Genomic DNA, 18,802 nt, shown 5'->3' on the forward strand with positions numbered 1-18,802 from the left:
GCTATTGCCAAAAAAAGTAGATGTATCTGAGAGCCAGACTCTCTCATTTAGTAAAACACACACTGGTCAGGGAATTCATATGTTATGTAAACGTGTGTTTTCAATAAGTTCACTCCAAATTATACTGTCCACTGTTACAGGGTAACACTGAGAAACTATGCACCTTTATATAATAACAAGATATAAGAAAAAGAATAATTATGTGGTCTTGCACCTTTGTTTTATTAACAGTAAACTATTATATGCATTCACTTTAGTTACTCTGTACCAGACACTAAGTGCTCTCTTCAGACTCCTCCTCAGCACCCATCCCCACCCATATATATACTTTTGTTTCTTAAACTCTGTGCAGTAGGTATTACTATCATCATTCCCATTGTGCAGAAAAATGAGGTTAAGAGAGGTTAAGTGTGCTGAGCTGTCCAAGGTTACACAGCCAGTAAATAGGTAGCAGATCTAGGATTAGAGCCCAGGTGTCCTGACTCCAAGGTTTGTGCACTTAATTTGCTGTGTCTTCCTGCCCCCCTGAATTTGGGAGGTTTTACCCAGACAAGTTCATCATCATTTTGCAAATGAACCTGACAAGTGCTGAGTTATTCCCCCTCCCCCAAAAAATCATCATTTGAAAGTTTCTGTTGATAGGCTTTTCTCTTTATTCAAGTTACATTGTACTTACTAACTCTTGGCCTCATTTCATCTTCCCTCAGACATTCTATACTATTTCCTTCTCGGTGATACCTACTGCATTTTCCCAGTGCCATTGATATTTACACAAAGGGTAGCATGCATCCACTGTTTTTTTTTTCTCCTTCTCAAAAATAAAGAAAAAGTGAAAAATGTTTGAATCTTATACCAATTTTTGATGAACTTCACTAGATATATGTTAAAACATCATTTTTATTACTTTGTTTTTCCTCACAATCCTGTAATTTTTATTTGGTATATTCATGCAGACCCACACCAGTTTAGATAAATTTTCCATTGAGATTTGAAAAACAATTTAAGTTCAGTATTTTTTTGCATCTTAACTCACTATATCAAGGAAAATTGGTTGTTACAAGTCTATTGTAAACTCATAAAATGGTATTCATCAGTCAAAAACTGAAGGGAAAAATGGGACCCAATGTATTTTAAATCATATAATCAGGGTTTATTGAAAATTAGGTAAGTAATGTTGTCCTCCAAGAAATTATGAAAGTTGATTGCATTTCTACAGTTATTGTTGGACAAAGAAATTTACAAAAAGCCTGTTACAACTTAATCTTGTTTATAACTGTTACTTTATTCCTTGTGATTTCACATATTGGCGGAGACAATTGATGTTTATTTTTCTGCCCCACTTTTTTGTTAAAGATTTATTTATTTATTTGAGAGAGTGGGGGGGAGAGGGTGGGGAGGGGCACAGGAAGAGGGAGAGGGAGAGAGAGAATCTGAGCTCGGAGCCCTATGAAGGGCTGGATCCCGGAACCCTGAGATACTCACCTGAGCCAAAATCAAGAGTCGGCCCCTTAACTGACTGAGCCACCCAGGTGCCCCTCTGTCCATTTTATTAGGACTTTATAAGCTGAAACAAAAGATGTACACTGAAAAATCTCTGGGTTTTCATCCTGCTCATCTTAAATTGTTCTTCCATAATTAGGCCTGAAGATGAAAATCATCTGTCCAACCCCACCAAAAAGTTATTTTTCACTTTTGTTCTATATATAATTAGGTGCCTTCTTTGCATGTAAGTGGGGGTTACACACAAGTTTTGTTCACCGCAAAGACTTTTTTCCAAAATGGGTTAATACTTATACTTCTGGAAACAGGTTTAAAATTTTTTAATTCTTATTTCTCTCTCTCTCTTTTTTAAGATTTATTTATTTGACAGAGAGAGACAGTGAGAGAGGGAACACAAGCAGGGGGAGTGAGAGAGGGAGAAGCAGGCTTCTCGCTGAGTAGGGAGCCTGTCGTGGGGCTCGATCCCAGGAATCTGGGATCATGACCCGAGCCGAAGGCAGGCGCTCAACGACTGAGCCACCCAGGCACCCCTCCAATTTCTCTTTCAAATAAAAAAATTATAAACTATTTTTTTAAAGATTTTATTTATCTGAGAGAGAGTGAGTGAGTGAGAGAGCACAAGTAGGTGGGTAGGGCAGAGGGAGAGGGAGAAGCAGACTCCCCGCTGAGCAGGGAGCCCGATGCAGGAGTGGATCATGACCTGAGCCGAAGGCAGACACTTAGGGACTGAGCCACCCTGGCGCCCAATTATAAACTATTTTAGAAGAACTTCTTTATGCATTTGGGCATCTCCTGTGTTTATCACCATGCCTCATCCATGCCTCAGTCCTCCAAATCTATAGGTGGAACTGTGGCCTGAATCCTGGAACCCACCAGGACCTTGGGGCTGCCTTCTGTTGACTAGTGTCTCCTTTCCCCTCAGGTACCAGCTCTGAGGGCAAAGTCCCAGGTGATGGATAAGGGGACTCAAGAACTGAGACTGCCAAAGAAAAACTAGGAAAGTGAGGTTCCATTAATGACATAGAATGATGCAGAAACAGTTGTGGGGTTTTTTGTTTGTTTGTTTTGTTTTCTTTTTCTAAGGTGGGCACCTGCTTCCTCTGCAGAGGCAACCACACATACGAAGATAACTTCAGAATGAAGACCATCCCCCGGGGCAAACTTGGGAGTCGTGTGACCATGTGCGGAAGGATCCTGAGTTACTGGGTCACCATCGGACAACTGAAAGAACACTGGGATAACCAGCAAATACAAGATGGCTAACCCCGCGTGTTTGGAAGTCTCAATGGCTTCCCTTCCACTTCTCAAAACTGTCATAGAGGCAGAGGAAAAGAGCTACCAGTGCTGCAACATTAATCTCCACTCCCTCCTCCCTTCATCACCGAGGCCTAAGGTGACAGGGGCAACTTCTGAGAAGCATGTGTGCCTTTGGAGGCAAACCAGCACCCCCAATTATCAGGTTAAGAATCCGTCTACAGGTGTAATCAAGGGTTCCAACAGAACCTCGCAAGGCTGCTTTTATTGGAGGTACATCTGAACAATTTCTAGGATTATCAAGTTTTCTTAAAGCATTTGTTAAGACAGTGAGACGCGAGGTGCCATGCTATATACCCCGTGAGCTTGCCCCCTGGATGTACGACTGCGGTTGAGATCCAAGGTGGTGGAGCCACAGCCGCGGGGCGCGGGACGCGGTCTCCCGGGAGGGGAGTGGGCGTGGCCTCCCGTCGGGTGGGCGGGGCTTCGGAGGGAGACGGCGGCGCACAGCGGCAGCGCGAAAGCCATTCCTGGGAAGGACTGCCGCGTCCTAGAGCGAGAACACGCAGCGACCCTGAAGACTTAGCAGGAACGGACTGAAAGAGGCCTGTGATAGGAGAGCTGAGGTGTCCCCATCCTGCCTGCACCCACAGCCCAGGCTCTGCGACACCTTGGTCCCCACGCGCGGCAGCAGCGATGCTCGGCCGGCTCTGGGCGCTGGCGCTGCTGCTCCTGGCCCCGGGGCAAGGTCGGCCAGGTAGGGCACAGGCGGAGGGGAGCGCTGGGACTACACTCCGGCCTTTGGGCGAAGGGGGCTGACTTCTGGATGACACGTGGAGCGTCTTGGCGCATCATTATGGCGGCATCTGATTTTTGTCCCTCACTGCCCTCCGGCCTCCCCTACCGCAGTCTGTATGGTCAACTTGCACCCTTTCAGCTCTCCATGTTTTCTTTGCGCTCAGGAGGTTGTCGCCTCCTCTTCTCCCGCTCTAAGACCCTCAGTACTGTTACTGTTCCCTTTTCTGTTTCCTCCTGATATCCCGGTCTTAAGGTCCCTTTAATTTACTGTAAGAAACTTGTACTGGATCTGCCAGGCATCCTAGCGGAAAGTGGGTCCGAATTATCCGAAGAGAGTTCAGTTCCAAACTGCGCGATTTCTACGCCACTCCCACCCCACCGCTGGAAATAAATAATTGACGAACATTTTATCCCTACAATAAATCAATAAATTAAGTTTTGTGTATGATTTTTTAGTATATCTGTTAGAATCCCTCTTGCTGCTGTAAGAGATCTCTAGGAAAAAAAATAGTGTCACTCCCGCCGCTTTAATCCATGACAAAGAAAAAGTTTAGAGTTCAGTGGAGTTAAAACATTAATTAGCTCTTCTTGATTGTTTTTTGTATGTATATAGATAGGAATATTAAGTGAAAGGTGACTTATTCTTATAAATTTACTTATATTTTTCAGAAATAAATCTGTGTACAACTCCAAAAGAATTACGTGCAACATTTATAATTGCTTAGGGTATAATTTTGTCTTATCATCTTGTTGATCTCAGTCTATTTTACTAAGGTAAATGTGCTCTGTAAAAAAGGGAGGGGGAGGAGCAAGCACTCTCTCATGTAAGATATTTAAAATAATATTAAAACCCAATTATTATTTCCTGAATATATTCCTAAATAAATTATTATTTCCTGAAATACCTTTTTTTTTTTTTTTTTTGAAGATTTTATTTATTTGCCAGAGAGAACGACAGAGCACAAGCAGGGAGAACTGAAAGCAGGGGGAGAAGCAGGCTCCCCACTGAGCAAAGAGCAGGACTTGCTCCCAGGACCCTGGGATCATGACTGGAACCAAAGGCAGACACTTAACCAACTGCGCCACCCAGGCGTCCCTCAGTCTATACCTTCTTTGGTTTGCTTACAGATTTACTAGATCTTCCTGAATAACTGTTAAACATACATGTAATAACATTAAATATTCCATGTATTTTGGTTAGATAAAATACTTCCAGAAAAATGACCAATATTTATAAAGAGAATCTGCTTCAATGTTGACTATAGATCACAGAATCCCTTCTTGCCTCTAGAGCTTTATAATCTCTCTACTGAAGGCAAATATTAACCCTTACCAGGTTCTAAGCTCATATCATGGTAAAGTTGGTCTAACTTTTTTATCTTTAATAGAGATAGGAGAGAGGAAGAAAATACGATTTTTTTTCAAACAGCTTCATTGAAATATAGTTCATATACCATACAAGTCACTCATTTACAGTGTCCGATAGTTATTGCAGTATACAGTGGTCTGGTTTTTAGCATATTCACAGATATGTGCAGCCACTATCGTCAGGTTTAGAACATTTTTATCACCTTGAAAAGAAATACTGTACTCTAGCTTTCGATCCCCTATTCCCTCATTACCCTCTCATCTTTCCAACTGTAAGCCATCTTTGATCTACTTTCTGTTCTATAGATTTGCCTATTCTATATATTTAATATAAATGGAATCATATAACAGGTTGTCTTTTGTGACTGACTTTTTTTACCTAGCGTCATGTTTTCAAGGTTCATTCATATTGTACCATATTTAGTCCTTCATCTCTTTTTATGGTGGCATAGTTTTCCATTCTAAGTATTTACCACATTTTGTATGTATATTCATCAGTTGATGAACATTTGGGGTTTTTCCACCTTTGGGCCATTATAATTACTACTACTTTAAACATCTTGGTATAAGTTTTTGTGTGGACACGTGATTTCATTTCTCTTAAGCATATATATAACTAGAAGTGGAATTACTGAATCATGGAATAATTCTGTTTAACCTTTTGAGGAACAGCCAGATTGTTTTCCATAGTGGCTGTGCTGTTCTATCGTCCCACAGAAATGTATGAAAGTTCTAATTCATCCACATTCTTGTCAACATTGAGATTTTGATTTTAGCCATCCTATTTGTATGAAGTGACATTTCTTTGTGGTTTGATTTGCATTTCCCTGGCGGCTAATGATGGCAAGCTTTTTTCATGTGTTTATTGGATATTAGTATACCTTCTTTGAAGAAATACTACTCAAATATTTTAAGTTTTTTTAAATGGGTTGAGTTATAGGAGTTATTTTTGTTGTTGAGTTATAAGAGTTATATATATATTATAGATACAATTCTCTTACCAGATACGTGATTTGCAATTTTTTTTTTAAAAGATTTTATTTATTTATTTGAGAGAGAGAATGAGATAGAGAGAGCATGAGAAGGGGGAGGGTCAGAGGGAGAAGCAGACTCCCTGCTGAGCAGGGAGCCCCCGATGTGGGACTCGATCCCGGGACTCCAGGATCATGACCTGAGCCGAAGGCAGTGGCTTAACCAACTGAGCCACCCAGGCGCCCGTGATTTGCAGTTTTTTTCCCATTCTGTGAGTTGTCTTTTCACTTTCTTGATGTCTTTTGAAGCATGGAAGTTTTAATTTTAATGAAATCCAATTTATCTATCTTTTCTTGCTTTCTTGCTTGCGCTTTGTTGTCATATCTTGGAATTTGTTGCCAAATCTAAAGTCATGATGATTTACCCCATTTTTTTTTTTTTTAAGAATTTTATAGTTTTTGCTCTTTTATTTTGGTCTTTGGTACATTTTGAATTAATTTTTATATATGGTACAGCATAAGGCTCCAAGTTTATTCTTTTGCATGTGACTATCCTATTTTCCCAGCACCATCTGTTGAAAAGATTGTCCTTTCCCCATTAAATGACCTTGGCAGGGGCGCCTGGGTGGCTCAGTTGGTTAAGCGACTGCCTTCGGCTCAGGTCATGATCCTGGAGTCCCGGGATTGAGTCCCGCATCGGGCTCCCTGCTCAGCAGGGAGTCTGCTTCTCCCTCTGACCCTCCCCCCTCTCATGTGCTCGCTCTCTCTCATTCTCTCTCTCTCAAATAAATAAATGAAATCTTTAAAAAAAAAAAATAAATAAATAAATGACCTTGGCACCCATGCCGAAAATGAGTTGAAAACCATAGATAGAAACATGGGTTTATTTCTGGACTCTCAATTTTATTCATTGATCTGTGTTTATCCTTATATCAGCATTATGCTGTTTTGGTTGCTGGTGCTTTGTAGTAAATTATGAAATGGGAAAATATGATTTCTCCTATTTAGGTTTTTCATTTTCAAGATTGGTTTAGCTATCCTGTGTCCCTTGAAATTCCATATGAATTTTGAATTAGTTTGCCTATTTGTACAAAGGAGTCACTTGGTATTCTGATAGGGATTTGATGAATCTTCATGTTAATTTGGGGAGAATTGCAATCTCAACAACACTAAATCTTCTGATCCATGAACATGATGTATTTCCATTTACATAGATCTCCAGTTTCTTTCAACAATGTTGTGTGATGTTTAGAGTGTAAGTTTGGGCTTCTTTTGTTAAATTTATCTCTAAGTATTTTGTTCTTTTGAAGCTATATAAGCGGAATCGATTTTTAAAATTTCATTTTCAGTCTATTCATTGCACATGTATAAGAGTATAATTAAATTTTGTATCTTGATTTTGTATCCTGAAACCTTGTTAAACTTGTTCATTGTAACTTTTTTGTGTGTGGATTTCTTAGGAATTTTTACATAAAGATCATGTCATCTGTGACTAGAGAAAGTTTTACTTCTTCTTTTCCAATCTGGATACCTTTTATTTACTTAACTTGCCTAGTTGTCCTAGTTAGAATCTGAAGTACCATGTTGAATAGAAGCAGGGAGAGTGGGCATTCCTAATCTTAGGAGAAAGCACCCAGTCTTTCTTCATCATATATGATGTAAACTGGAAGGTTTTTTTTGTTTGTTAGTTTTGTGGGTTTTTTTTTTTTTGTAGATTCTCTTTATCAGGTTGAGTAAGTTCCATTCTATTCCTGGTTTGTTTGGTATATGTATCAAAAAATGGTGTTATAGATTTTTTTCAAGGGATTTTTTTGGATGTATTGAAAAGCACTTGTGAATTTTTATTTTTTTATTATATCAATATGGTATATTATGTGGATTCACTTTTGGAAGTTAAATCAACCTTACACACCTGGTTTAAATTCCACTTGGTCATGGTTTATAATTCTTTGTCTAATTTCTGGATTCACATTGCTAATATTTTGCTGAGGATGTTTGCATCCATATTCAAAAATATATTGGTCTGCAGTCTTCTTGTGATATCTTTTTTCTGGTTATGGTATCAGAGTAATACTGGCGTCATAGAATGAGTCTGGAAGTATTCCATCCTTTCATGTTATTTGTAAGTGTTTGTGAAGAACTGGTATTATTGTTTAAATGGTTGGTAGAATGCAGCATTGATGCCATCTGAATCTGGCCTTTTTCTTTATGGGTGTGTGTTTTTTTTTTTAACTCAATATTTTTACATGATATAAACCTATTTGGATTGCTTATTTCTACTTGAGTCAGTTTTGTCCTTTGTGTCTTTTTAGGACTTTGTCAGTCTCTAACTTACCTAATTTATTGTAATAATATTCCTTTTTATTTTTTATTTATTTTTTAAGATTTTATTTATTCATTTGACAGAGAAAGAGAGAGCATAGCCAAGGGGAGCTGCAGGCAGAGTGAGATAGAGAAGCAGGCTTCCCGCGGAGCAGGGAGCCCAATGCGGGACTTTATCCCAGGACCCTGAGATCATGACCTGAGCAGAAGGCAGATGCTTAAACGACTAAAGCAACCGGGTGCCCCGATAATATTCCTTTTTAAAAATTATTTATTTATTTATTTATTTATTTATTTATTTATTTATTTTAGAGAGAGACAGAGTGCACAGGATGGAGGGCGGGGGGAAAGAGAGAGAGAGTCTTAAGCAGATGCCATGCTGACCGTGAATCCCCATGCAGGGCTCAAACTCACGATCCTGAGATCACAATCTCAGCCGAAACGGAGAGTCCAACACTTAACCTACTGTGCCACCCAGGCGCCCCTGTAATAATATTCCTTAATAAAATCTGTAGTGGTGTCTCCTATTTCATTTCAAATTCTGGCAATTGAGTCTTCTTCTTTTTTTTTTCTCAGTCTCGTTAGAGATAATGCCAATTCTGTTGATTTTTTCAAAGAACCAGCTTTTTGTTTCATTGATTTTCTCCATTGTTTTTCTATTCTCAATTTCATTAATACACTCTCTAATCTTTAAACTTTTTTTCCTTCTGCTTCCTTAAGATGTAGTATGCTCTTCTTTTTCCAGTGTCTTACTGGAAAAGTTAGCTTACTACATTACTACAGTTAGCTAACTATATTGAGATCTTACTCTTGTCTAATGTAGGCGTATAGATCTATAAATTTCCATCTAAGTACTAATTTGGCAGCATCTCATAAATTTTGGTATATTGTATCTTTGTTTTAATATTTTCAATATATTTTCTCATTTCCTTCCTAATTTCTTTTTTGACCCATCAATTATCTAGGTTGTTTAATTTCCACATATTTGTTAGCTCTTTAAATTTATCTCTGCTGTTGACTTACGATTTCATTCCATTATGGTCAAAGAACACATTTTGCATGATTTCTATCTTCTTTAAATTGATTGAGGTTTATCTTGTGGTCTAGTGTATTATCTATCCTGAAGAATGTTCCATGTGCAGTTCAGAAGAACTTTATTTGCTGTTGTTGGGAGGCGTGTTCTATAGATGCCTGTTAGGTCAAGTTGGTTTATAGTATTGTTCTAGCTGTATTTCTTTGTTGACCTTCTGCCCATTTTTCTATTCATATTGACAGTGGAGTATTGTGGGGCATCTGGGTGGCTTAGTCGGTTAAGCATCCGACTCTTGATTTTTACTGGTCATGATCTCAGGGTTGTGAGATTGAGCCCTTGTCAGGCTCCATGCTCAGTGTGGAGTCTGCTTGTCCCTCTCCCTCTGTTCTTCCCCCCCACCCCTGCTCGCTCTCTCTCAGATAAATAAATAAATAAAATCTTTCCAAAAAAAGTGGAGTATTGAAGTCCCCAACTATTACCATTGAAGTAGGCATTTTTTCCTTCTGTGTGTGTGTGTGTGTGTGTGTATGTGTGTATTCATAACTGAGTATCTTCCTCATGGACTGAACCTATCCTCATTACAGAATGCCCCTCCTTATCTCTAGTAACATTTTTAAAGATTTTTTTGTCTGATATTAATATAGCCAATCCTGTTTTCTTGTGGTTGCTGTTTGTATGATATTTTCCATACTTTTACTTTAAATCTATTTGTATACTTTACAAGAGGCATTCAGTTTTTGCCTCTTGATATATGAAGGAGGGCAAAGTAAAGAGATTTAGCAATCTAGTCACTCTCTATCTGACCTTGCTTTTTAGCCTTTTGTGTTGTTGCAGAACTGATAGTCTTATTTTGAATATCAGAAGCCTTAGGGAAGCTACACAAATTAAAAAAAATTCACAAATATTTGAAATTCCCATAGGGCAATATCCCAAAGGTTTTATAATTATAAACTCAAATATTATGAAGTACCTGTCTTCAGGCATTAAGCATATTCATCTCTTAAATTAAAATACAGTGATTTATCTACTTTCCTAACATATTTGTTTGTCCCAACAATTATGAATCGTAAAGAATCTTGGCTATGGTGTTAAACTAGAAAACAATCTAGTACAGATTATTTTATATCTACAAACAAAACTAGAAAACCAGTTTCCTATTGTATCATTATGTAGCTATTATTTATAACTTGGCACATTCTCCCAAAATATTTGAAATCCAGATATTACAGATTCTATTATATACTATCTCACTTATTTGAATCCTATTAGGAAAGACAGAATAAATGGAAATGTCAATTTTAATGTATATTTTATATGTACTTTTGTTATGAGGGAAAAGTTATATTTGTATTTTCCTAGAAAGCTTAGCGCATCATTCATGTCATAAAGTTGACTAATGAGTGTGGTCTAATTGTAGAGCTCTTTTAGTATTTGAGGAGCTAAGTCCCCAATTTTCCAAATGGGAGCCAGAACCATCCTTATAATTCTCACTTAGTTAACTGTATGTTGCATTCTAGAGTTAAGGTTGTAATGAGATTTTTAAGAGTGTGGCTTGTTCATTGCTAATAAGATTTTAAAATTTTCTACAGAGACCTTGAACATTTTTAAAAAGACAAGTAGATTTTTTGGAAAAAAAAATGAAATGAACAATATAAAATATGGGTTATTATTAATTATATGAATTAAGAATTTTCCTCTAAAATAAAATAAAAAATAAGTAAATTTTTAAATTTTTCTGTGTAAATCTTAGGTAGTTCTTTGGTATTGTTTGATGTAGGGAACAAAGGCAAAAGAAAAAATTAAATTTCCTTACAACTTAAAACCCACTGACAAGTCCTTGAGACGGGCAGAGTGACTTCTTCTAGGAACTTAACTGCCTCGATGTTAATACTTTGCTAAGGGCAAAAGGCAACTTTACATTAATATTAACCCAACCTCCAGGATCCTTTAAGTCTCCTTTAACATATAAATATTCCTTTGAAGATTTCCTTTGTCTCTACCCCCCAAGATACATGTTGGCAATCATCCCCAAGCATATGGCCCACTGATAATACATCTGAAGGGTCTTATGACTAAGGTTTTATTAGACAGTAATAAATGACCTTTTCCTAACAATAGCTAGCCCCCTCAAGGTCCTAAAAACCTTGCTTCCAAAATTCCTTACAGACTTTCACTATCCCTAACCCCCTCCCAACTTAAAAGTATATAATTGGTCACCCGGCACAACGTAAGTGCAGCCTTTCTGCCTACAGGTCTCGTCACCATGCTTTAATAAAACCACATTTTTGCACTGAAGACGTCTCAAGAATTCTTTTTTGACCATTTGCTCTAAACCCCAACATTTCCACATCACTGTTACTATTATGCTGTGACTGCCACTACATTTATTACATCTTTAGCTTTGGATTAGAAAACAATTATTCAAAGTGCAAAGTCAGAGGCAATTTGAGCGCTACAGAAGCATTTAAGAAGGAGAAATACTCTACAGAATAAAGGTGGAGTTAGTGACTTTTTTCCCAAGACAAAATTCTATTGCAGGAAAGATATCAGCGAAAACGTTTCAATAATTCATGCAGACCTCACTAGAATCTCTCTTTAAATATTTTCCTTAGTTTCTAACCAGGTACAATGCTGCGGTACTGATAGGATCTTAGAGTTATTTCAAAATTAAATGAAATGATAGCATATCCCCTGAGTTCTAGCCATACACATTTTATGAAATATTTATCTAGTGTTGACAGTTTGAGATGATCAAAGTCAATAGTGCTTTTTGGATTATATTTTTCTAGGGAAGTTGAAAACTGGTGGAGCAAGAGAGAAAAGGAGGAGAAACCTTTTGTGCTCATTCCTAAATTTTTTTTACCACAAAAAATTCTTCGGGGAGACTTTTTGTCTTGAAGAACAATACATTTTGTACAGTTTAATTGCTATCTCTGCAAATAACAAAAAGCAAAAAAATTATAGTAACAGTTTTTATAAGCTAGACTTATGAGATTGACTTACAAATTAATATCTCTAGTTTATTGTGCTCTTATTAACTTAAGTTCAGAAATTTTGATTTAAAAACACTTCTGTAACTTAAAATTATGTAATAAATGTTTGAGAGTTTTTGTTCAGTTAGATAAATTTTTCCCACAGTGAGGGACTTTAGTAATGATTGAATTTTTCTTTCACATTTCTATTTTATAGATATTATCTGTATTATAGTGGTTTCTTTCAACATACATAATAGCTAATATTTGGAGATTTTCTACCTACTCTGTCAACAAGAAACTATGGTATCCAAGGACAGTTCTTTGTGCTTCCTATAATTTGAGAGTACAGGAACTTCAAACAAGAGTTTTATTTCTAGTTATATTTCTAGGATATATTTCTAGGGTTACTACCTATGTTTCTCTCTTCTTGCTGGGAAAGGAGCTTTATGTTCTGCCTCTGTGGACTTGACAGAAAAAGTATCTTCCAGGCCAAGTGCTGGTCAGAAAATGGCTTTCCTAAAAAAAAAAAAAAAACAAAAAAAACCTAAACTACAGAATCTCCCTTTCTCCAAGGTCTTTTCTTGTTTCTCCTTCAAAACTGCACCCCTGTACCCCATTCCTTTTCCTGTGCTTGGTAATAAAAATGGATTTCAATACTTTAAAATCCTTAAAATCCTTAAAAATAAAATTTTTCTTCAAAAGAAGAGAAAAACTGAAAACTTTATATTCTTTCCTGTACTGAAGAATGCAGGAAACTTCAGTAGGAGGGCATTTTGCAAAAATTAGATTGGCATAAAAAGCTTAATTTACTTTGTTGCCTTCCAGGACTTGGCAGAGATGGGACTTGGGGGGCATGTGACTACTAGGGAGGGAAACGGGTCATGCAGGGTCAATAATGGCAGTCAGATCTGGAGGGCCACTCTCAAGAGGAGTCTTTGCAGGGTCTGTGACTTCAGATGGTAAGAATAAGCAAATCCTAAATCAACAGTGAGCAACAGTATTGCTTGTCCAAATTAAATGAAAATAAAGTTCTTGAAACTTAAGTACCTCAAAAATACATTCTACAGTTTATTGATTGGTTTATTGCATTTATGGAAAATGCAAGTCATCTTTGACTTACTAACATTTCAGATGGTCGTTATGTGCAGTTGTAGGTTATTTGCTTAATTTGGGGGGAGAATCAATTTTAACTGAGGACTAAACTATGTTAATGAAGAAAACACATACTTAAGACACTGTCTTTCCATCCTAGCTCAGGAGTGCGCTCCTGGGGGACACCAGTTTCTTCAGAGCCCTTACAGAAGTGTGCATTTTGACTCAATGCACCTCCAGCATTCTCCCTTTCAAGACCTGATATGTGACCATTCCCCTTCTCCTGGATGGTATCGGTTTCTCATCTTTGACAGACCTGCTGAGATGCCAACCAAATGTGTTGAGGTATTTCAACTCACTAAGAACTACATGTGCATTTTCTTATGTATTTTTTCATATGAGGATTGAATCTTGTTACAACCAATTTATTTTTCACTCTGAAATATGATTTTACTTTTGTGTCTAGATGGAGTTAATACAAAGGAGTATTGCCACATTCCCTGTTCTAATAATAACAGTAATAGTTAATGTTATGCTTATGCAGTCCACCAAGGTTTTTTACCTACAGTACCTGATATAGTTTTTGCAACAACTCTAGAATATAGTCTATCATCATTTCCATTAGAGAGCACAGAAAACACAGATTCTTCCCTGCCTCCATTCTCATTCCCTACTTGAGCCAAGGCTTTAGAGGATCCACCTGGAGAATAGGTAGAATTTTTTTTTTTTTTTTTTTTTTTTACTCTACAGGATAATACAAGTCTGTGTAAATAAATGTTTATTTATGATTAAAGTAATTCATGTGCATTATAGAAAACTTAGAAAATAAAGGACTATTAATAGCATAACATTCATTCATCATCGACCCCCACAGTCATACTAGCATGAACATTTTGCTATCGTTCCGTCTTTTTATATTGTTCTGTAAGGTTCATGCTACATGTCCAATTGCATAACATGCTTTTCTCAGGTAGTTACAGCATTAGTATTTTCCACTGCTGTTGAAAATTCTTTAATATTGATCTTGAAAATAATTTTCTGTCATATGTATATACCATATTTATATAAACCATTGCTGTGTGTGCACCTTTGGGCTTTTGCTATAAGTAATTCTGCAATTAGCAAATGTGTATATAAATCACTGTTATACTTTAGTGTATTTAGTAAGATTATTTTATAAGTAAAATTAGTGAAGCTTAATTAATGTCTTTTTGAAGATTTTATATAATTGTTTTTTAAAAATATAATGCTAATTTCTTATTTCAGGAGTAATAGATAAAAATACCTTTTCTAATACTGAATACTCTCATGTATTCATTAGGCATCTGTATTTCTTCTGTGAATTATGTGATTGTATATTTTACCCATCTATGATCTTACAGTTCTTAAGTGGATAATATTATATCATTAAAATAAAATAAGAAATATAATAATGTGACAATAAATAATATACTAAATATGCTATTAACAAATACTTTTCTTCTTATTTAATTCTTATTAACTCTTATTTGCCTTATATTTTTTAAAATTATCATCTAAAAATAACTATCAATCTTTTCCCTTATGATTTCCATTGCTTTTAAGCATGGAAATAATCATAATACTGAGCATTATAATCTGGCTAACAATCTGAGTCATTGCTATGTAGAAATTATGTTATCTACCTAATTATGTTTATACCTCACCACAGCACAGTGAGGTGGGTACTACAATCCATCTAGAACAAAAGGGAAGGATGTTGAGTGTCTTGCCTGAGGTCATGCATTTAGCAAGTGCCTGGGTCCTTCCTAAATCATATATAGTTTCTTCTTATTTTTCCTGGGTTAGTTTTCTATTTAATTTCATTTTCCATCTGGAAATGATTTTGATAATTGGCTTTAAATGAGGCTTTTCTTTTCCAGATTGCCAACCAATTATTTCAACATCAGATTTTGAACAATCCTTTCCTTCTCCCCTGATTTTTGATGCCTCCTGAACTATACATTAACTTCTTTTTAAAAAATTATTTAAATTCAGTTTAGTTAACATATAGTGTATTATTCGTCTCAGGGGTAGAATTTAGTGATTCATCAGTTGCATATAACACTCAGTGCTCATTACATCAAGTGCCCTCCTTAATGCCCATTACCCAGTTACCCCATCCCCTCACCCACCTCTCCTCTAGTAATCTTACATATTCTATATCCAGTAATTTTAGAAAAAAATCTCCAAGGTGAGTTGATCTTTTTGCTCTCTATTAAGATGACTTCAGATTCACTTACCTTATCTTAGAATGTATCACTATGGTGGTAAGTTATCTGGTACTTAATTTCTCTTATTTACATTACGAAGGTAACATAGAATAAATTTAAGTGGAATAAGGTTATATTAATTATGAGGAATCAACCTTAAATTTAGTATTCTTTAAATTTAGTAACTATATAAAGTTCCTTTTATAGTATAGGCACAAGTTATTAGAGTTTTTAAATGATAGTTTATTATTTGAAAGTTGTTTAGAAGAAAGTGCAAAGTTGACCTACCTATCGTGTGAAAATAAGTTGGATTTTCAACTTTCGTTTTCTCTGTTGCAAAAGGTGAATCACTGTGGAACACAGGCGCCCATCTGGCTGTCTCTGAGAGATTCAGAGACACTGCCTTCACCTGGAGAGATCAAGCAACTGACAGCTTGTGCCACATGGAAGTTTTTGTTTAGTGCTACAAAAGACTGCTGCCTTTTTCAAATCCCAGTGTCTGTAAGAAACTGTGGAAATTTTTTTGTGTACTTACTGCAGCCCACTCAGGGATGTATGGGATATTGTGCACAAGGTAAGAAAACATGAGTAATATACATGAACTGTTAATCACAGAACTGTGTGTGTTGGTGTGTTGGGCCCATTCTCTGGATAGGTTGTGTTGAGATAATACAGATCTCAGGAAGAGTCTTGGTCTGCCACTGTTGCTAGAGTGAAGCTAAATTTCTGGTTTAAATTGGCCAAATCTGTTTAGGATTCTTCCCTCCCATTGAACGTGATGATTGAATGTGTTAAAAATTCACTGGTTTCCTCATGCCTCTTCACTCTTTTCAATTAAGGGATGAAAGATGGTGAGTAAAAGATATCATGAAAATGTGTTTGATAGTATTTCATCTTTCATTCATTCATATGGATTGCATGTTTATGCTTTGCGAGGAATTATTTTAGGCCTTATGGTTATGGTAATGAACAAGACAAATGGGGTATCTTCCCTCATGGAACTCACATTCTAGTGGAGTGCCTCAGACAACATATAAAAAAAAAACTGGATATGACCCAAAGAATAAAATAAATATCCATGAGTCCCTACTGTATCAGGGCATGATTAGAGAAATAAATTGGTGGAGGAAAGGAGACAAACCTTCCTTAAAGACTAATGAAAATATTTGTAACTACTATCCCACCTATAAGGTGGAGCCTAATTCCTTTTGTTTTGGTTGTGGGCTGTACTTAGTGACTTGCTTCCAAATAATATATACTATATATAAATATTATATATAAAAAGGAAAATATAGTGATTTCATAGTGGAGAAAGCTAAGACACTATATAATCAAGTGACCAAGGTTAATATCACCAGTGATAATGTATGTTGATATTGGGTACCTACTGATAACGTGCAATAAGATGCACTTCTCCTTTGTGGTATTCTTCCCTAAAAGCCATAACCCCAATATAATCATGAGAAAATTCATATAAATCCAAAGTGAGAATCATTCTACAAAATACCTGAAAAATAGTCTTCGAAAGTGTCAAAATCGTGAAAAGCCATGAAAGAGTGCAAAAACTGTCACAGATTGGAAAGGACTAAGGAAACATGATGAATAATGCAATATGATGATATCCTGGATTGAATACTGGAACAGAAAAGAATGCTAGTGGAAAACTGGTAAAATCCAAATAGAGTTTTCAGTTTATTTAAGAATTGAATTCTAAGGTTAGTTTCTGAGTTTTAACAAATGTGTCATGGTTTTGGGGCATCTGGGTGGCTCAGTCGGTTAAGCATCTGCCTTCAGCTCAGGTCATGATCCCAGGGTCCTGGGATCGAGCCCTGCATCAGGCTCCCTGCTCAGCGGGAGCCTGCTTCTCTCCTCCCTGCTCATGCTCTCTTCTCACTATCTCTGTCTGTCTCTCTCTCAAATAAATACATAAAATCTTAAAAAAAAAAAAAAAGAAGTGTATCATGGTTTTGTAATATGTGAACATTAGTGGAAGGGGTATTATTACAGGTAAATCTCCGTATTATTTTCATAATTTTTATGTGAGTCTAAAATTAATTTTAAATAAAATGTTTTATCACAAACCAAAAATAAAACTATTTTTGAAAGCAGTATGTGTTACAAATTAGAGAAAACTGGTCAATGCAATAGGGATTGACTGGCACAAGGATGCTGTCTTACAGAGAATACCTGAAGAAGGTTTCTCTCAATAGGTGATGAACTTGAGCTCAGCTCTGAATGAGAATGAGCCAGCCATGAAAACATATGGGGAAAGAACATTCCAGGTAGAAAGAACAACAAATGCCAGTGTCCTTAGATAGGCATGAAGATGGCCATTCAAGGAACTGAAGGAGGAACAACATGGCAGGAAGACTGGATGAGACTTTAGAGATGCAGTCAGAAGAGTAGGAAGGGGACAGAATGTGTAGGGTCTGTAGACCATGGTAAGAACTTAGATTTAGTTATACCTGCAGTATAAAATCTTATGGGATTTGAAGTAGGTCAATATGACCTAAGGATTGTATTTAAAGGGCCACTATTCCTGCAGTAAGACTCCATCTAGGAGGCTATGGAAAGATGGTGGTTGCTCAAAGGTTGGTGGAGGAGGAAATGGTTTAGACTAGTGGCAAAGAAAAGAGATTATTGAGTTGCAATGTCTTTTGGAAGCAGAGCTCAGGCTTTGGATATGGGAGAAGATGGAAAGAAAGGAACCAAGGACAAGGCCTAGGTTATTTGCTTGAGCAATTGAGATAGGAAAGTAACACATCAGTTGGGGAGAAAGAGAAATGAAGTGTTGTATTTTGGCCTGTTCTGTAAGAGGGGACATGAGATATACAGACATAAAATGCACACCAGATTCATGAGCCTGCCACTGATATGGTGTTGACTAAGGATGCTGGGGAATGGGGGCGCTTGTGGGTACCTCCCATAATACCCATCATGGAGCTCACAATAGATAATTGAACTTAATGAGTTTTTGTTTGTTCATTTTCTCTGTACTCAATTATGACTATGAACTCTTTAAAGACCATGTACCCTTTACATCAGGGTCTCGTGACCTTGTGTCCTGAACAAAGTAAGGACTCAACAAATGAATGTTTAATAGAAGTGTGTTTTTTTTTTTTTTAAAGATTTCATCCACTCATTTGAGAGAGAGAGAGAGAGAGAGAGAAGAGTGGTGGGGAAGGGCAGAGGGAGAGAGAGAGAGAGAGAAGCAGACTCCCTGCTTAGCAGGAAGCCCGATGCGAGGCTTGATCCCAG

At 36.8% G+C, this 18,802-nt stretch overlaps 1 protein-coding gene across 1 annotated transcript in view; it reads left to right on the forward strand.

Annotated features, from left to right (window-relative positions):
* Positions 1-3,450: 3,450 nt before the first annotated feature.
* The window catches only part of VWDE (von Willebrand factor D and EGF domains), a 78,175-nt gene continuing 62,823 nt past the window's right edge, over positions 3,451-18,802 (forward strand). The window contains 3 exon segments of the mRNA XM_032401316.1: positions 3,451-3,502; positions 13,474-13,658; positions 15,887-16,118. Of these exon segments, the coding sequence (XP_032257207.1) occupies positions 3,451-3,502; positions 13,474-13,658; positions 15,887-16,118 (469 nt within the window).

Source organism: Phoca vitulina, unplaced genomic scaffold (assembly GCF_004348235.1).
Source record: "Phoca vitulina isolate PV1807 unplaced genomic scaffold, GSC_HSeal_1.0 scaffold4, whole genome shotgun sequence".
Classification (NCBI taxonomy): Eukaryota; Metazoa; Chordata; class Mammalia; order Carnivora; family Phocidae; genus Phoca; species Phoca vitulina.